At 47.2% G+C, this 19,254-nt stretch overlaps 2 protein-coding genes across 2 annotated transcripts in view; one reads left to right on the top strand and one right to left on the bottom strand.

The window, feature by feature from the left end:
• Nucleotides 1-19,254, bottom strand: part of PI4KA (phosphatidylinositol 4-kinase alpha) — a 118,556-nt gene that overhangs the window by 41,831 nt on the left and 57,471 nt on the right. The window contains exons 20-22 of the mRNA XM_082697647.1: nucleotides 1,082-1,190; nucleotides 589-725; nucleotides 293-426 (exon numbers count right to left, since the gene is read on the bottom strand). Coding sequence (XP_082553773.1) covers nucleotides 293-426; nucleotides 589-725; nucleotides 1,082-1,190 — 380 coding nt within the window. The remainder of the gene's footprint in view (nucleotides 1-292; nucleotides 427-588; nucleotides 726-1,081; nucleotides 1,191-19,254) is intronic.
• SERPIND1 (serpin family D member 1) lies at nucleotides 6,208-18,705 on the top strand. The gene is made up of 5 exons (XM_082697714.1): nucleotides 6,208-6,304; nucleotides 10,662-11,554; nucleotides 14,696-14,969; nucleotides 17,027-17,171; nucleotides 17,863-18,705. The coding sequence occupies exons 2-5, from the start codon at nucleotides 10,678-10,680 to the stop codon at nucleotides 18,052-18,054; spliced, it is 1,488 nt and encodes a 495-aa protein (XP_082553840.1). The 5' UTR covers nucleotides 6,208-6,304; nucleotides 10,662-10,677; the 3' UTR covers nucleotides 18,055-18,705.

Raw genomic sequence — 19,254 nt, 5'->3', positions numbered from 1 at the left:
TGTGGGCTCTTGCACAGTCCAATGGACTGTTTGCAACGTCTATATTGACTGCTCAGAAGGCTGTTCCTTATAAGGAGAAGATGATAGGGGAGTTTAGATACCTGGGGATTTATAAGTTGCAGTGTTTGGTGCCCAATAGGGAGGAGCACACAAGAAGAGTAGTTTTGGTTTTTGCTTCTTAAGAAAGCTTGCATGTGTTGGGAGGAAGTGAAAAGAGTCCCATGCCCAGAAGGCAGAGAAGTTTAAAAATTAGCTCCAACGTGGCTGTGCTGGGAGGCAAAGGCCTGGGTACCTCATATATTCCAGGCGGTAAACAGACAGGAGATAGGTAGACATGGCAAAGTCCAGCTTGTTGATGAGGGCAGACACTTCAGGAGCAGGGTCCAGCAGGTTGATGATGGTGCTGCGGAGCTCGCTCAGTTCAGCCTGGGGGGAAAGAAACACTCGAGGGCTCACACAGGCGCCCAGGGGGAAGGTGACCCTCCCCCCAGGAGCCACGGAAAGCATGTGATAACAAGGACAATGAAAGAGAGCTTAGTGAAACCCCTGCCCCACATCATCCTTCCCTGGCAGGGTGAGAATCCTTACGGGGGTGACTGTGTCGTTTTTCATGGCCGAGTTATACTGGAGAACAGAGCGCAGGGGCTCTTTGCTGGGAAACGTGAGCAGGGGTGACTTGGTGGCTATTTCACAGACCCCTTCGTACCATTCTTCTGGCCAGAGTCCTGCAAGAGAGTACACATGAGTGAGACCACCACCTTACTCCAGAAGCACTGAGGGGCAGGTGACACTGACCATTTCTGGAGTCCTGGGTCCTTTGCGCCAATTTTCGCCTAAATGCGGCACAGAAATGAACTTGTTTCCTAACTCAAACGGGTTTTTCCTAAGATACAGAGCACTGTCAGAACCCTAAACTACACCTGGGAAGTGTAACATTTACAATCACAGCTGAATGCACAGAAAAGCAGCCGAATTTGGGCAAATTTTGAGTGCATGCACATTCATAATTAGGGACTGTTCTGTCTCACCTTTTTTTTCACGCTGCACTCTGTCTTCCCCAGGGCAGCGAGGACCCTCTTACCTGAGCCCTCCACTGCAAATCCCATCAGCACAGAATAGAGCCAGAAGTCCCGGAAGAGTTTCTGCAGCCGAGGCTTGGCTTCTTTGATGGGAGGTAACCTTCGGGTGAGCTGATGCGCGGAGAACAGAGGGAGAAAAGGAGGTTATTTGCTCACAAGCCGTAAAACCTACAGATGTAAAATCAATCCTAGATTCATTCTCCAAGAATCAGTCAGTCATTTTGGGTAGGAAAAGACACAATGAGCAGTGACCAACAATTCTTGATCAATTCACTAGTAAATACTCCCCCATTCAGCAAACATTTATTGAGTAGCTAATGTGCACCAGGCACCGCGCCTGGGAGGTGAAAAGCCCCATTCTATAAAGACCTTTCTGCCGAGTTTGGAGGCAGGTGAGGAAATCATCACAGTGTGGCAGTTCCTGGAGAAGGTGTCACAGGTCTCAGTGTTAACGTGCAAATAACCCTAGCCAGGCAGTGAAGGGGGAGCAGGCTGTCCAGCCATAGGGGTATCAGGCCCAAAGCCTGGGCCTGGGGAGGCTGAAGCTTAGGTGAACAGCTGTGCCTGGAGAGACAGGGTGATCATGAGAAAATTTGTGGGTTAAGGAGAAATGGCTTTCAGATCTTTTTGGGAAGCACAACTTTTCCAACAGTCATCTTGGGCAGAATTCCAAGATTTAAAATAGGTAGAGGCAGAATTGCTTAGGCCCAGCAGTGAGAGGCTGAAGTCCCTGCATCCTTGCTCCAGATGGTGTTGTGCCCAGTGTGAAGCAGGGAGTGGCTTGTAGGTTGTGCAAAAATGTTAAACTTGTGCACAGCGCCTGTTGGACAAGTTGGTCCTCACAGAACCCCCAGAGGATGTCAAGCTTTGTAAGATGACAAGCTACAACAAGGGGTCTCTGCTATCCAAACAGTCATGAAGGCCAAGGACAAAGAGGTGGGGCACATGATGACACCACTGCTGGGAGGGCAGGGGACAGTGAGAGGGGTGCCTGCACCTGTAGCTGGTAGGACTATAAACTGGTACGCTATTTCCTGGAAAGCAATCTGGAAAAATGCATCAAAAATTCTAAATAGCCCCATCCTTTCACCTAAAATTCCATCTGCAGGGACCTATAAAAAACATTTTTTTTTCTGATTTAGGTACAAAAATGTTGCAACATTTGTTAGAACAGAAAAATAAAGAGGAAAACACTAAATGATTACCTGAACGGGGCATTTACATAAGTTACAATATATCAGAAACTGTATTTTCTAAGAATATTTGGTGACACAGGTAGAACTTACATCAAGTGAAAAAAATGCAAAATGCATATAACATGACATAGATTTAAGATATATGTATATAAATACATGTACATAGAAAAAGAGGGGAAATCTCCAGTTGCATTTTAATAATGATTATTTCTGGGTAGCTGGGTTGGCAGGAGCTTCTAGTTTCTTCCTTAATGTTGCCTGTATTTCCTGGAGTTCTGCCATAGATATGTTGCTTCCACAATCACAGGGAGGGTACAGGTACTGGCTTAGGGCTGACAACATGCTGTGAAGGAGAGGCAAGCAGGCCCTCCCTGAAAGCCACTAGGGTGCTGTGCCCTTGGAGAGTGTCAGTCAAGATAGGGTGGGGGCTGCAGGGTGGCCTGTGGGAAGGTGCTAAGGAGGTGGAGAAGCACTGGGGAGGGCACTGGTGGACAGCACTGTCTGAAGGTAGAAAGGACACTGCCACTAAAGCACACCTGAGGGGCTTCTAACTTGCTAGTGGCCAAAGATGAGGGTCTGAGGAAAAGAAGCTCTGGGACTGACTCTGAGGTGATGGAGCTCCCTAAGATAAGGTTGCAAGAGATGGTAGAGGCATAACGGGGCTCCCAGACCAAAGCCTTGGCTTGGTATTCAAGGTCAATGTGGCTAAGAGGTTCTGATGTCCTGTAAAGAGAACTTGCCTTTGGTGGTTATGGTCAGGCTTTCAGAATATTTCACTCTCAATTGGATCAGGGGCCCCCATGGTTTTAGAACACTGAGAAAGTGACTGTCGAAAATTTATCTCTACTTTGTGATCTTACTACTCCTCACCCTGAGAATGCCCTGCCTCCCTCCTAAGAACTAGGGCTTGGAAGTGCCCTATAGGTTCTCCCTGTACTGATGACTCCATCACACCAGCTGAGATGGCTCTGGTCCCCAGGAAGGGAAAACTGTGGTGGAATCACAAAAGGCCCCAGAAGTGCTCCAAAGCGACCCAAGATAAGGACACAGTATACCCAGGCTGGTTAGGACTGGTTGAGACATATTCCTGTGCTTCAGGAGAGACAGAAAGCAGTGAGGAGGTACCAGAGAATGGCTAGAAGATGACAAACGGATCCTGTCTGGCTCCAAGACAGGACAGGCAAAGGGTAAAGGAAAGGGCTATAAGATAACTGACCCGCTGTCCCCTAAGAAGATCAAGGTCAGAGAAAAGTCTGAACCAACTCAAGGAGTCCAAAGAGACATAACAACCAAATGCAGTGTAGGATCCTAGATTTTATTTTTTTATTTTTTATTTTTAGAGATTTTATTTATTGGGGCACCTTGTTGGCTCAGTGGGTTAAGCCACTGCCTTCGGCTCGGGGTGTGGTCTCAGGGTCCTGGGATTGAGCCCCACATCGGGCTCTCTGCTCGGTGGGGCGCTTGCACCCCCACCAATCCGCCTGCCTCTCTGCCGGCTTGTGATCTCTCTCTCACTGTCAAATAAATAAATAAAATTTTCTTTAAGATTTTATTTATTTATTTGACAGAGAGATCACAAGCCGGCAGAGAGGCAGGCCCAGAGAGAGGGGGAAGCAGGCTCTCCACCAAGCAGAGAGCCCGATGCAGGGCTCGATCGCAGGACCCTGAGCCAAAGGCAGTGGCTTAACCCACTGAGCCACCCAGATGCCCCTGGATCCTAGATTTTAAAAAGCTGTCAAAGAAGTCGTGGAGAAATCTGACTGGGACTAGAGGTATGATGTAAGACAGAAGGAGTGAGTTTTCCCAGATGTAACAGTGGTGCCGAGCACCTCCCACCCAACAATTTAGGAGAGCTAATTGTCAGGAAGGGCTGAAATCCAGTTATTTCAACAGTGGGTTACATGCTCAGAAATCTAGATATGTAAAAAACATTACCAGTTCGCTTAAAATAACCTAAGCACTACATACTCATAGAAAAGAAATTCCAGCAAAGTATAAAGAGGAAAAAATGAACACTTTTCACCTGCCTCCCATTTCCAGTGTTAAGAGTTGGCTGCATCTCCTTCCAGATATTTTCTGTGAATAAACTCCATATGGTGAAAGAGACAATAGCAAAGGTTTACTAGCATTGACCAAGTGCTGGGCGCAACTCTCTGTGCTTTCTGTACATTATCTCAGCATCTCATCTAATTTTCACAGCAACCTTATGCAGCAGGTTTAACTACTGTCCTCAGCTCAGAGAGAACAGAGAGGGTGGGAGGTGGGATTCCCACCAGCGTGGCCAGCACAGCCTCGGAGAAACCCAGAACAGATGGTGGGAGCACAACAGCTGTGCGGTGGGCCTAAGGGAAGACTCTGCAGAAAGAGCACCCAGTGCCAAGGCTCCAAGAAGGGCCGGGCTCAGAGTGTGTGAGAACAAGGTGGAAATGGAGGGAGGGGCCAAGAGTAGATCACATGGGGTTTATCAGGCCCGGGAGGAGTCTGTGCAGAGGGAAGGGCCTCTCTGAGCCTGCATGATGGTGCCCATGCTGAAGTCCCAGTGTTGAGCAGGAGGAGTGGAGGTTCTGAGAAAGCGGTGTGTGACCACAGCTACTGAATGCTGGCTGACCTGGACCCAAATCCAGCCACACCTGTCAACTCTTAAACACAACGGATATGGGGCGCCTGGGTGGCTCAGTGGGTTAAGCCACTGCCTTCGGCTCAGGTCATGATCTCAGGGTCCTGGGATCGAGTCCCGCATCGGGCTCTCTGCTCAGCAGGGAGCCTGCTTCCTCCTCTCTCTCTGCCTGCCTCTCTGCCTACCTGTGATCTCTCTCTGTCAAATAAATAAATAAAATCTTTGAAAAAAAAAAAAAAAACACAACGGATATAGCCCTCTTTACACGCCAGAAATTTCTCAAAATGAACAACACACAGACGCCCCCTACAGGCTTCTCACACACTTAAGAGAGTCCCCAGAGAGTCCTGTTTTCCATCAGAGGGACTCTGGGTAACAAACACACTCTTGGGTACCAAAATCAGGGAGGAACGCTCTGTGATAAGCTGGTCTTCCAAACAATCCAGAATATTCTAGTAATAATGTTTTAGATTACAGAATTTAAAATGAATGTTAAAGAGTGATCCCAGGAGCACCTGGGTGGCTCATTTGGTTAAGCATCTGTCTTAGGGTCAGGTCATGATCTTAAGGTCCTGGGATCAGCCCCATATCAGGCGCCCTGCTCATGGAGAGCCTGCTTTTCTCTCTCCCTCTGTTCCACCCTCTCCCTGCCTCGTGCTCATCCTCTCTCTCAAATAAATAAAAAATATTAAAAAAAAAAATGAAGGGTGATATTAGCTCCACAGATCCCTGTGAATGCCATATGGGCCGGAGTTTGGGGAGCTCTGTTTAGTAATACCCTATCTGTCCTGTAACAGCTAAGGAAGCTGGACTGCAGCCTGGCACAGAACACAGTGAGTGAGACCTAGCTGAAGAAAGTTCTGTACCAAGTTCTCCTTATACTAGAGATCACTGATCACATTCTCTCCCTTCTACTTTTTACAGAGGGACACATCATGGAAGCATGGGGACACCTGCCTAGCAGCCACATCAGGCCTAGAGACCAGACCACGGCCAGATCACCTGAGTGGGAGAATCCAAAGCTGGAAGGCAGATGAGTGGGCCTCTGCTTTTAGGGGAGCATTACAGCTACCCCCAATGCAACCCAGCCCCTACAGCTCTGAGGACTGCCTCATTATGTGGTGGCTTCAGCAAGGACTGAGCCCACAAGCACGTTGACACAATGACAGTCATGCCTTCAAAACACTAGCTGTACCAGAACTAGAGCAGAGGAGTCAGAAGTCACTCAGCAGAGATCAAAGACCCAGCCGAGGGGGGTTGTGCTGACAAAGCTAGTTGAATGGTATTTGATTTGGGACATATTTACTTTGAAAAATACCCAACACCGGCCCAGCACCAAAGTTCACATTGAAACCCCGCTGGTGACCTTGGCTCATTTCATCTCTGCAACACCACTTCTCAGAAGCACAGAGGTGAGTTTGGTTTTTAACATTTCTGCCGATTTTAAATTCTTATTTGCAATGGTTAGAGATGGATAACATGCATTTCTCTATCAAACTACAAATTCAAAAGCTTTCTACACTGTTTTAAAAATGGAAAAATGGTTTTGTTTTTTAGTCTGCCTAATATAACATTCTGTCAGTAACATTACTGACACAACTGACAAAATTGAAATAGGAACTAGAATAGGAAAGTATTGTACCTATGTTAAATTATCTTAAGTATGTAATGGTGTTATGATGGTACATGAAATATCTCTGTCCTTAGACATTTTTCCGTGATATATTTGAATTAAAAGTTAAAGCGACACGCCAAAAGTGACCTACTCTCAAAGGTTTCAGAAAAAAAAGTTTATGTGTGTGCCTGCCTGTGTACACACCCATACGCACAGATGTGTATATATGGAGAGAAAGCCATAAAGCAACTGTTCAAAATACAAAAGCTAGTGAATCTGGGAAAAGGGCGTACAGGGGCTGTTCTCTAGGTCGGTCTTCCTTCCTTCCTTCCTTCTTTTCTTTCTAAGATTTTATTAATTTATTTGACAGAGACACAGTGAGAGAGGGAACACAAGCAGGGGGAGTGGGAGAGGGAGAAGCAGGCTTCCTGCCAAGCAGGGAGACCAACACAGGGCTCAATCCCAGGACCCCGTGACGATGACCTGAGCTGAAGACAGACACTTAATGATTGAGCCACTTAGGCAACACTTATGTCGGTTTTTCAACTTTTCTAATGTTGGCAGTTATTTCAAAATGAAAGGTTTTTAAAACTTCAAGCAGTCTCTTCTCCCCCATCATATCTGCCTTCTTTGGGCCTGAAGACATAGCCAGGAGGGACTGAGGTATCCAGGTGTTATGCTTTGATGTGCAACCAAAAAGGCCAACCTTGCTCCATACTACTGGCATGAGAAAGCACCATATAAAGTTCTCAGAAAGGCAAACTTTTGAATGATTTTCCTTTAAAAAATATTGCTTCTCTTCAAAAGTAGTCACCAGGATTTAAATATAACCTAGTGATAGTTTTAAAATGTCTTATATATAGGCACCTGGGACGCTCAGGGGGTTAAGCCTCTGCTTTTAGCTGAGGTTGTGATCTCAGAGTCCTGGAATCGAGGCCCGAATCAGGCTCTCCGCTCGGCAGGGAGCCTGCGTCCCCCCTTTCTCTCTCTTTGCCTGCCTCTCTGCCTACTTGTGATTTCTGTCTGTCAAATAAATAAGTGAAATCTTTAAGAGAAAAAAAAAAAAAAATAAAGTGTCAGGGCACCTGGGTGGCTCAGTGGGTTAAGCCGCTGCCTTCGGCTCAGGTCATGATCTCAGGGTCATGGGATCGAGTCCCGCATCGGGCTCTCTGCTCAGCAGGGAGCCTGCTTCCCTTCCTCTCTCTCTGCCTGCCTCTCCGTCTATTTGTGATTTCTCTCTGTCAAATAAATAAATAAAATCTTTAAAAAAAAATAAAGTGTCTTATAAAATTGTTATACTAAATGGCAGAATGACAGGAAGACTGACCTTTTGTTATTATTATTTTAAGATTTAATGTGGCAGAGGAAGAGCACAAACTGGGGGAGAAGCAGAGGGAGAGGGAGAAGCAGACTCCCTACTGAACAGGGAGCCTGATGTGGGGCTCGATCCCAGGACCATCATGACTTGATCCAAAGGCAGACGCTTAACTGAGCCACCCAGGCACCAAGACTAACCTTTTAGATCCTTAATTTCAGTTCAGAGAAAATGTAAGAGTTTTTTTCTCTTTCCTCTGAAAAGGGAATACTGAACACTATTTTTGGCTTTTCATCACATAATGCATCTTATACAGAGTATAAGAAGCTTCCAAATACACTATATAAACACAGGATAAAAAACATGAACATCTTCACCTCTGCCTCCTTATCTGGTCTCAGATTCCTTTTCCTGAACTCCTATTTATTCAAGTTGTTGTTTTTTTAACCTTGTCTTTGCCTGAGAAGGATCTTCCTAAGTGCAACCTAGCAAGGAGACTTCAAGTTGCTCGCTTTCTTCTTTTCTAACTTTTTACAGTGTATTGCTGTCAATATCCATGCCCAGTTCTATCTGGAAACTGACCCAGTTCTACCTCCAGCCAGACACGTCAGAAATGGTTTTTCATGCCTGGGCCAAGTGTACAGCACCGCAGCCTCGGCTGGATGCTAGAGGGAGGCTGTGGGGTTGGAAAAGACAACAGACATTTTCAGTCAGAAACTGAGGTGACTTGCTCCCTCCAAAGTGTGTGATTTGTAAGTCTTTCAGTGGTGATTAGAACAGCATTTGAGCTGATTATTTTCATGGTACGGCTGGGAAAGACCCAAGGAGGAAGATGGGGGTGATGTGGAGGTGGGTGGGCAGGGAAACCAGTTCTAGCGCTCGGAGGCAAAAACGCAGAGGCTCCACTGCCACAAACAGTCATACAGTGACATAAGGCTCAGGATCCTGGTATATAAAATGCTGGAAGGATGATATTAAGTTACATAGATTAAATTCCTTGCACAGCACCTGGCATCCAGCAAATCTCTATCAAGAGTCACTGATGGGGGCGCCTGGGTGGTTGGGTTAAAGCCTCTGCCTTCGGCTCAGGTCATGATCCCAGGGTCCTGGGATCAAGGCCCGCATCGGGCTCTCTGCTCAGTGGGAAGCCTGCTTCCCCCTCTCTCTGTGCTGGCCTCTCTCTCTGTCAAATAAATAAATAAAGTCTTAAAAAAAAAAAAAAGAGTCACTGCTGTCATCAACATCAACAAAACTGAGAGCATCACAAGTTGGGTATCTGTATACCTAGGCCCAAATTCAGACTAACAAGTCCAAATGTTTACTGAACAGACACCAGTAATTCTTATCTGGCCTGGACTGGAACCAGATACTCTGGTCCTCCAATATCTAGTTAACGGGAGATGGTTCCACACACACAACAAACATGACAAGATACAGTTCTTCTTCCCAGGTTGTTCAGAAGTGACACTGGGATCACATACGATGGTATAACATTATAAATGCCTACCACTGCTGTCCTGGTGAAACACAGAAACATCAAATAATAGCTCATCTACCCAGGATGCAATTTATAGGCAGGAAGTAAGCAAAAGAGAGAAAAAGCCACTTGGCAGGTAAAACTGCTCTGACAAGACATGACAGGTCCTTCCTTGGAATAAGGCAGGGAATGGGTAAAGACAGGCTTACCACAGTATATGTAGTAAAACCTTATTTATTTGACTGTATTTATTTGAGAGAGAGAACATGAGCGGTGGGAGGGGCAGAAGGAGTAGTAGACTCCCCTGCTGAGCCGGGAGCAGGACATGGGGCACGATCCTGGGACTTCGGGATCATAATCTAAGCCAAAGGCAGACGCTTAACTGACTGAGCCACCCAGGCAGCCCAGAATTCATCTTATTTAAATAAAGGGACTTCCCCTCAGGCCTTCAAGCGAGAGCTTTCCAACATCATTCTCACACAGACCTTATAGAGCTGGTAAGATTACTCCCAACCCCATGCTCAAAGCAGTTCAGGAAAAAAGATTTAGTAGGTCCTCCTGACAGCATCAGGAGTCAAAGAACAGATGGAGAGAAGGTAGGACACCTGTGGTAAGCCAGACAGCCTCACAGCCTCTGGGGCTCCAGGGGAAAGACAGGCTGCCAGCCACCTCTCACTGGGCACTCAGAGGATCTCTGCATTATGACAAATTCCAAATGTTATGCAAATTGCACAACCCCAAATAATGACACAAATTTCACGTATCTTTAGAATACCTGTTTGCAGAAAGCCTGGCCTATACGCCTTTTTCACTCTCTCCACTCAGGCCCCACCTCCCAGTGAAGCTTGGTGAGGCTCTCCTGGCAGCCCGCTCCAACCACAGGAGGCAGGGCCACACCCCAGCTCTGCACCCCTGCTTTGGTAGTGTCCTTATGAGAACCCCCCTGCTTTACTGCATGTCTGTTCCCTGTCTAGTGGGCAGAGCCCCTTGGTGGGGGTGCCTCCAGTGCCTAATAAGTCGTTTGGAAAACAGGAGACAAAGTTCAGTGAGTGAATGAAAAAGAAACTCCCTGGGAACACTGACTCTGCAGGAATCTATATGGTCGCAGTGTTGTAAATCTTTGCAGAAGAGATTCTCAAGTTGGGGCCCACAGATCCTTCAGGTAGGTTTATAAAGCGACACAAATGTTAGGTATCTGTTTATCTTCACCAGCTTCTCTTAAGATGTGTGATGGTAAAATGGTTAAGGACTGACACTCCCAGGGCATCTTCTGGGGTCAAAGCTATGAGGCTTGCCCTCTGAGCACGCCGGTGGCTGGTCTGCAAGCCCACCTTTGACCCTGTCGCTGGTTTTCTCTCCCAGCTTTAGCTCTGCCAAAATGAAACACCTTTTCCAACCCCTCATCGTTTCTCTCATCCTAATGTCCATGTGTGGGAGCAACAGCCTGACCAGTCAGCTTGATAGAGGGGAAGATTCTCCATCTGCAGACCCCCAATGGGGGAAGTTAAGTAGCAAAAACCTGAGCATGCCCCTTCTCCCTGCCGACTTCCACAAGGAAAACACGGTCACCAACGACTGGATCACAGAGGGGGAGGAGGATGAGGACTATCTGGACCTAGAGAAGATATTCAGCGAAGATGATGACTATATTGACATCATTGATGCGGTTTTGCCAACTGATTCAGAGGCTGGTGCTGGGAACATCCTCCAGCTCTTCCAAGGCAAAAGCCGGATCCAGCGTCTCAACATCCTCAATGCCAAGTTTGCTTTCAACCTTTACCGCGCACTGAAGGAGCAGGCCCGTTCTTCTGACAACATCTTCATAGCCCCAGTGGGCATTTCCACAGCCATGGGTATGATTTCCTTCGGCCTGCGGGGGGAGACCTATGAACAAGTGCACTCGATTTTGCATTTCAAAGACTTTGTCAATGCCAGCAGCAAGTATGAGATCATGACCATTCACAATCTCTTCCGTAAGCTGACTCATCGCCTCTTCAGAAGGAATTTTGGGTACACACTGCGGTCGGTCAATGATCTTTATGTCCAGAAGCAATTTCCAATCCTGGATGACTTCAAAAGAAAAGTAAGAGAGTACTACTTTGCAGAGGCCCAGGCGGCTGACTTCTCAGACCCTGCCTTCATATCGAAAACCAATAACCACATTCTGAAGATCACCAAGGGGCTCATAAAAGACGCTCTGGAGAGTATAGACCCAGGTACTCAGATGATGATTCTAAACTGCATCTACTTTAAAGGTAAGAAATCGCTTTAAGTTTCTCAAAACAAACTTGTGACATATTCTTTTAGTGTGCAGCTGGACTGAGCATCAAGAACTATATTCTCTAGCTCGATTTATCCAGGAAACCAAGTCACAAGGTCAGCTCACAGGGAAGATCAGGATGAGGCGATGGCAGCAGCTGACACTGAGCCCTAACTCTGTGCTCTATGCTCACAGAAACTTGTTATTTGCATCTCATTTTACAGACAGAGCCGCCAAGGCACAGAGAAATAAAATGATGCTCCCAGGGCACATTATGTATATATGGTGAAAGCCAGTAAGAGGCAGAGCCAAGGTTGCAGGCCATCTCTAGCGCTTTGCTAAATTGGAAGAAAAAAATGAAAGATGTTTTAAGCATTCGGCCAACTTGGATTTGGGTTTTTCCCCATCTCCTTTCCCAGTTATCAGTAAGCAGGAATATGGACAAGAGGCTGAAGACAGGTGTCTGAAAACTGTTCAGCTTGACTAACATTAATACCTGCAACTCCTTTTAGGACCCTTGCGCACTAATGGGAAGGAGAGGTGGGGAAATAAATTATTATCTCCAGAACAACTATTCTGGGCCAGACAAGCAAGGAGGCCATTCCCTACCCCCAAGCCACTACATAGACATAGGACCCCTGGGATCCTGGAAGTAAATGGGCAATGGACTTGTAAAATCCAGACCTCATTCACAGCACCCTCACTGGGACTTGAACTGGAAGAAACTTCTACCTCATTCTATAAGCCTAGAGAGCCAAAGGGCAGACACTAGAAACACGTCCACATCTCAATGACTCATGGTGACATATAACCACTCTCCTCTCTGCCACCAAAACCTGGTGGGCACCAGCTAGAATCAGTCCCTGAGGCCTGGGAGGCTATGCTGCCTTGCTAGTTAGCGTAGCACTAGTTATGGCAGCCCAGGGAGGCAAAGGACAGGCATCCTCTCTTGGCTGCCACTCTGGGGTGGTGGGGCTGCTGAGGGAGGCCCGAGGCCTTCCAGCAGCTAAGCCAGGCAGGCATTCTGCCAGATGGGCAAAGTAAGGCTGAAGCGGCCAAGACCAAAGGAGGGGCATGGAGGCTGAGCCAGACCCCTGGGTTTCCCTCTCAGATGCCAGGCGCACTGCTGGCCTTGTAGTGGGTATTCAAAGGCTGGGGCTCTAATAGGCTTGTGACAGACACACAGACACATGCCATATATGCATACATATGGTGAACACACATATGTGTTTAAGAGAGACAGTGTGAATGTAGGCAGCAGGGAGGAGGAGAGGGAGAAGGAGAGAAAGAATCACAAGAAGGTTCTACACCCAGCACGGGGCCTGAAGTGGGGCTCCATCTCACCACACTGAAATCATGATCTGAGCTGAAATCAAGAGCTGGGCGCCCCCCCCAAATATACTTTTTATTACTGATCTTAAGTGCATAGAAGTGAGCAAACTAAGCACCGGCCTCCCCACTTCTTATTCATGTGGCCTTGGGCATGTCATTCAACGTGTCTGGGACTCAGGTTCCTCACCTTTATTAGAGATGATGATAACACTTGCTCTGACAGGGTTGTGTGCAGCACTGCAAGGCAGAGTGATGCAGTGCTAGCCTGTTTTGTGGCAAGAGCTCAATGAACTTGAAGGAGTAAAACTGCAGATGTCAACGTCATCTATTAGGTAGGTATGATACTGCTAGTGACATTTATTCTGCTTCTGTGAGCAACTAACCTATGTTTAGGAACAGCTTTAGAACAGCCAGTATAAGTTACTTGGGCAGCACCTGATCCATTGGTCTGTGGGGGCCCCCCAGACATGAGTGCCTCTGCACTAGGCTGGCCGAGTGATCAGGAGCAGGCAGAGAAACACAGCAACAAGCCATTCCCGCCATCAAGGACTGCAGAATGATGAGGATAGTCGGTTTATAACCTCTGGCACATTGTAACCAGTGCCACGCCAAGGGGTTAAAGTGGCAAACATACGTGTATTCTTTTCCCCTCGTGTTGGATGGTCAGTTAATTTACCACTGGAATCAGAGGGATGAAATACTTATAGCACCCAATCTTTCACGGAGGGTTGTTTTTTTTTTTTTAAATCACGGATGCTTATCAAAAGAAATGACGGTCTAGAAATATAATTTTAATCACTAGTTCCTCAATGTGTTACTAATTTGATTTTTTAAAAAATATTTTATTTATTTATTTGACAGAGAGAGAGAGAGAGAGAGAGAGCGAGTGAGCACAAGCAGGGGAAGCAGCAGGCAGAGAGAAGCAGAGAAGCAGGCTCCTCGCTGAGAAGGGTGCCTAATAACACAGGGCTCGATCCCAGGACCCTGGGCATCTGCCCCCCAGAAGCCGTGGAGGAGGCTTATCTCGTCCCAGTGGCTCTACCTACTAGCTAGAAACCCTGAACAAGTTATTTTGCTTCTTTGTGCCTCAGTTTCCTCCTCTGTAAAACAAGGCTTATAATAAAAAAAACAGGCATCTCATATGGTTGCTAGGAAGAGGAAATGAAGGATATGGGAAAGATGCTTGGACAAATGCCTGGCACACTGCCAGTTCTCAGTTGTCAGTCAGCAGCCATTATCATAGTTACTAGCATCTGAGAGATGAAACAGACGTGCACTTACTCCTGGACACACGGCATTATTCCCAAATCTGACATGATGATCTGATGGCATCATCAGTGTATCCTTCTAGTCCCGATGGAGTCAGAGTGGAAAGGGAGGAAAGAAGCTCAAACAGCAGCCATGAGCAAAAAGCTGCTCATTTTACAGGTCAACAAGTAAAGGTCCAGGTACATTTGGCATCTTGCTATAGTCAAACAACTAGTTAGTTCCCTCATCTAAACCAGAATTCATTCCAGTCTAACTTCTCTACCATTATCATACTTCCTACGAGTATGTCATCATTCTGACCTTGGAATCATTTGGAATAGCAGTCCTCAAAGTGTAGTCTCCGGACCAGGAATTAGCAAGAATGTGCTAGAAATGCAAGTTCTTGGTTCAAATTAGACCTACAGAACCAGAGACTCGGGGGTGGGGGGTGCAGTCAGAACAAGCCCTCCAGGTGTTTCTGATGCATGCTCACATGTATGGACCTCGGCTTTTAAATGGTATTTTAAGAAAAGCCCTGTTCTTGTTGACTTTACAGGATCCTGGGTGAATAAATTCCCTGTAGAAATGACACACAACCACAACTTCCGGCTGAATGAGCGAGAGGTGGTCAAAGTTTCCATGATGCAGACCAAGGGGAACTTCCTGGCAGCAAATGACCAGGAGCTGGACTGCGATGTCCTGCAGCTGGAATATGTCGGGGGCATCAGCATGCTCATCGTGGTCCCGCACAAGCTCTCTGGGATGAAGACCCTCGAGACCCAGCTGACACCCCAGGTGGTGGAGAGATGGCAGAAAAGCATGACAAACAGGTACTTGAGGTTGAATGTTTGCTCTTTTGATCTTTGGGAAGCGGGAGAGACCAGAAACACTGGGAATTTTGGTCATTTCAAGAAGGGAGACATGTGGGGCGCCTGGGTGGCTCAGTGGGTTAAGCCGCTGCCTTCGGCTCAGGTCATGATCTCAGCGTTCTGGGATCGAGTCCCGCATCGGGCTCTCTGCTCAGCAGGAAGCCTGCTTCCTCCTCCTCTCTCTCTCTGCCTACTTGTGATCTCTCTCTGTCAAATAAATAAATAAAATCTTTAAAAAAAAAAAAAAAAAAAGAAGGGAGACATGTGCATAAAAACCCAAGAACTGCCATCTTGGGCCACTCTTGTTAATTCAGCCCAAATATCCTGCTCAGTGAGAAGCAATCAGACAGCATCTGTGAGACACATCTGCCCCCCACCCCACCATATGACAGTTTCAGATGTGGGGGGCAGGTGACTTAGAGCCAGCTCAGAAACAATCCCGGCCCTGCCACCTACTTGCTCTAGAGCTTTGAGCCCTGGCTTCATCACTCATAGAAGCAGCACGATTCTGACTTCCCAGGATTGCAGAGAGACCTAGAAAAATGACTCCGAGCACCCACCACAGTGCCTGGTGCCTGCGATAAGCTCTTCCTTCCCTGTGCAGGAAATGCTGTAGGCCTCATAATCTATTCAGGACATGTTGTTCGTGATTTTCCTCTCTCATTACTCCAGAGTCAAAACTACAGGTTTTAAGTAGTTACTATGATTATTAGCGGAACATGGCAGAAAATATAGAGAAGTAACATTGCTGTTTTATTGGAAACTGGCTAGGCCCATATTAAGATGTGAATCTGGTTCAGGTCTCCTTTTGTGACAAGAATGCAGAGAAATGGAACAAACCCAGAAGAGGGCTCGTAGAGGGAGGTATTCGCCCAAGGAATCAATGAGTCATCAGGCCCTGTCAATTTTTCCTTAGAAATGTCCCCTCAGTACCCACCTCCTTCCTAACCTCACTGTCTGTGACCTCCACCCTGAGCCAGGAAGACCTAACCAGCCTGCCCATTCCATTCCTCAAGCCCCATGGCACTGGCCTCCAAATAGCGTCCCCACTGGTTCCAGCTCTTCTTCTCAGAAGCTCTCTATGGGGCACCTCCCCACAGGATACAGCCCAGCTTCTTGGCCAGGCCCACAGACACAGTCCCCCAAATGTCCTGCTTCGTCCCTCTTCCTTTTTCCTCCCACTGCTCAGTGCCCCTCAGCATGCCAGCCGGACCACGGCTCAAGCTCCCTCCAGGCTTGGCTCAGGACATCTCTCAAGCTATGGGCAGCCTTCTAAGCCCCAGGAATACCCCCTCCTCCTCAACCCCTGCTGGATGGCTCCAGTAGTTAGATCTGTCCTGGTTGTGCAGACATTATCCTACCACCTTTACCATTTTGCTGCTTCACACACAGGAAAGGAAAAGTTTCCTGTGTGTAAAGCACACAGTTTGCTTTCCTTGTCAAAAGGAAAGCAAACTCTTCAGCTGTGTCTGATGTCTCTTTATCCCCTCTGTGTGCTGGACTTGGCCCCATGGGCAGTGTAGTTGCTGTTTATCCATAAGGACTGAACGTGCTGAGACAAGGACAGAGAACTAAAGTTTAGCACTTTCCAGCAGGCAAAGGGTTCTTTTTTCTGTACACTGATCAGATATTCAACTGCTTATTTGACAAAATAAGAAATGTGTAAAGTCAAGGACCCAAACAAGATAATTATTTCAGATATCTTTCAAACCACAAACCAGTATAGTTCTGGAGCTCACCTGGAAAGCGGGCCGTGAACCCCACAGTATGGAGGAAATGACTACCTAGCACTAACAATGCCTCCATTTTAAGGAACCGGAATTATAATGGATGTTCTTTCCCAAAAACTCAATTGACAGTACTAGGATATTAATTTCAAGAAGTGCTGCACCCATTCTGTGGTAAAAGCAACCTGGGGTTGATGGGGAAAATAAGGTTGTGGACATTTGAGGGAAAAACAGGATTCTTTTGGAACTTGTGGTTCAATAAAACTGGGCCCCTTTTTCTTCTCTGCCCAGAACTCGAGAAGTGCTTCTGCCAAAATTCAAGCTGGAGAAGAACTACAACCTGGTGGAGGCCCTGAAGTCAATGGGGGTCACGGCACTGTTTGACAAAGACAGCAATATGACAGGAATCTCAGACCACAGGATCACCGTTGATCTGGTATGCTCTCCCCTTGTCCACCTTCCACACTTCTCCCCAGCGTCTGCCCCCAGCAAAGCCTCCCTCCTGCCTCATCTGACTTCACACATCAGCAGTGCTGAGTCTACCAGACACTGAGTGGGCAGGGTAATCTGTTTTAGGAAGCAGCGTGGGAGTGAGCCTCTTTCCTGCTGACTGCAGAAAGAGAGGAGGTGTGCCCCGATCTGTGAATCAGGTACACCCAGCTGAATCATGAAAGACCCGTTAAAATATATGCAGAGAAGGTGCATGACCTGTATGCTGAACTTGAAATAACAATAGATAGTTCACAAAAAAAGAAGAGAGTATCGGTCCCAAAAAACCCATGCAGATCCAGGCCCCACCCTCCTGGCAGTGCTCCTACAGTGTGCGAAGGAGACGGGGCCTGTAGCTGCCATCCTGCTGGCAGACCACTCATACTATGACGACCACCAGGAGCGGCTGCGGTGCTGGAGTTTAGAGATATGAATTGTTTATATGACACAGCCTCTGAGCGCAATTACTGCATCTGGCAGGAGGTGAGAGAGACCTTCAAGGGTCATTCTGGCCAGCTATGGTTTGTGCCTTGTATGTGGCATTTCCACCCTGAATGACAGGAGACTCCACTATATCGTCTATCCCTCTGTGTGCCCACTGACCTTATCTGACAACTTTCCTTTCCACTTTGAAATAGTTCAAGCACCAAGGAACCATCACGGTGAACGAGGAGGGCACACAAGCTGCTGCCATGACCACGGTGGGGTTCATGCCGCTGACCACCCAAGTCCGTTTCACTGTCGACCGCCCCTTCCTCTTCCTCATCTATGAGCGCCGTACCAGCTGCCTGCTCTTCATGGGGAGAGTTGCCAACCCCACCAAGTCTTAAGGTGGAGGTCTGGGCATTTCAAGTGTCTCGGGGGGCACCTTGTAATCCTGGTTCCATTCTAACAAAGAGAATGGAGATGTTTTGGCATCATGGCTTTCGTGGTTTATGCTACCATTCTGAAATCGTCGCCCACAGCAGAGAAGAAATTTACAAATGACTGAGAAGCTCATCGGAATCTGTTCAGCATGGTGAACAAGGCCAGCAGTTCATAGAGGTTAACGTACCTGTGATAATTCAGCTGTTACATAGGGTGTGTCAGCAACATACAGACCAGCTTCCTCCCGCCTCCTCAGTGCAAAGCTATAGAGGGCTTACCTGTGTACCTCCTTTCCCTGCTGTCCCCATTCTTGAACTTTTGGCTCTATCACTCAAATTACCAGCGCTCATCTGGACACAGAATACAGAAATGAGCTGCAGGACTAATTTCTCTCATCCTCTCCCAAGGATGGTGCCCAAGACAGAAGCAACCTCATGACATTTACGGGGTGCCCTGGGTGTTAGGGCTTAATTCTCTCAAGGCCTAACCTTGTGAACTGATGCTAAAAGTCATCTATACTTCTGTTGTCACCTCACTGCTGCCCAGAGGACAGTGTGTACACATGGCCATGCCTTCCACCTTAGAGATAAATAAATATTGCCACTTTTACTGTGTGTCTGCTATAATTCTCTACTTTTTGAGGCTCAGGTAACTAAGAAAAGTCAAATTCAAAATAGCTGACATTCCCAGGAATGACAGAGGTGGACAAAAAACAATTTGAGTTCTTCACAGTGATTCAGATGCTACACAGCAAGCATATTCCTCGGAATCAGGACGTGGTGAATGTTGCTAAATCCTGGAGGAAAAGATGCTGTGGATGGGGCTTTGTAGAAATTCCTGAAATGCCAGTCTTCATGTGGGGCACATGCTTTGGCTTTCATCCCTGGACCAGGGAGACCCTGAGACGAGCTCCCATAGTGGGTCTGGTATGAGAAAGCAAGCGACATTCAGATGTCTTGATGTTTCGCTACTTGGGTAAAACGAGTGAAATTCAAAAAGATTGCTCAGAATTCAAGGCTCCTGGTGCCTCTGCAGTGCTGTGCACTATAGGCAGTAACACTAAGAGCATCATAAATGCTGTGTGTGCAGCTAACTATGACCCCCGGAGCCCTGCAAGAGAGGCTTTCTCTTCTCTGCAGCCAGGGTAGAGCAGGATTTGAGCA

This window comes from Mustela nivalis, assembly GCF_964662115.1.
Source record: "Mustela nivalis genome assembly, chromosome: 14".
Lineage (NCBI taxonomy): Eukaryota > Metazoa > Chordata > Mammalia > Carnivora > Mustelidae > Mustela > Mustela nivalis.
The sequence above is the reverse complement of the archived record's forward strand: the minus strand, read 5'-3'. Positions and strand labels throughout refer to the sequence as shown.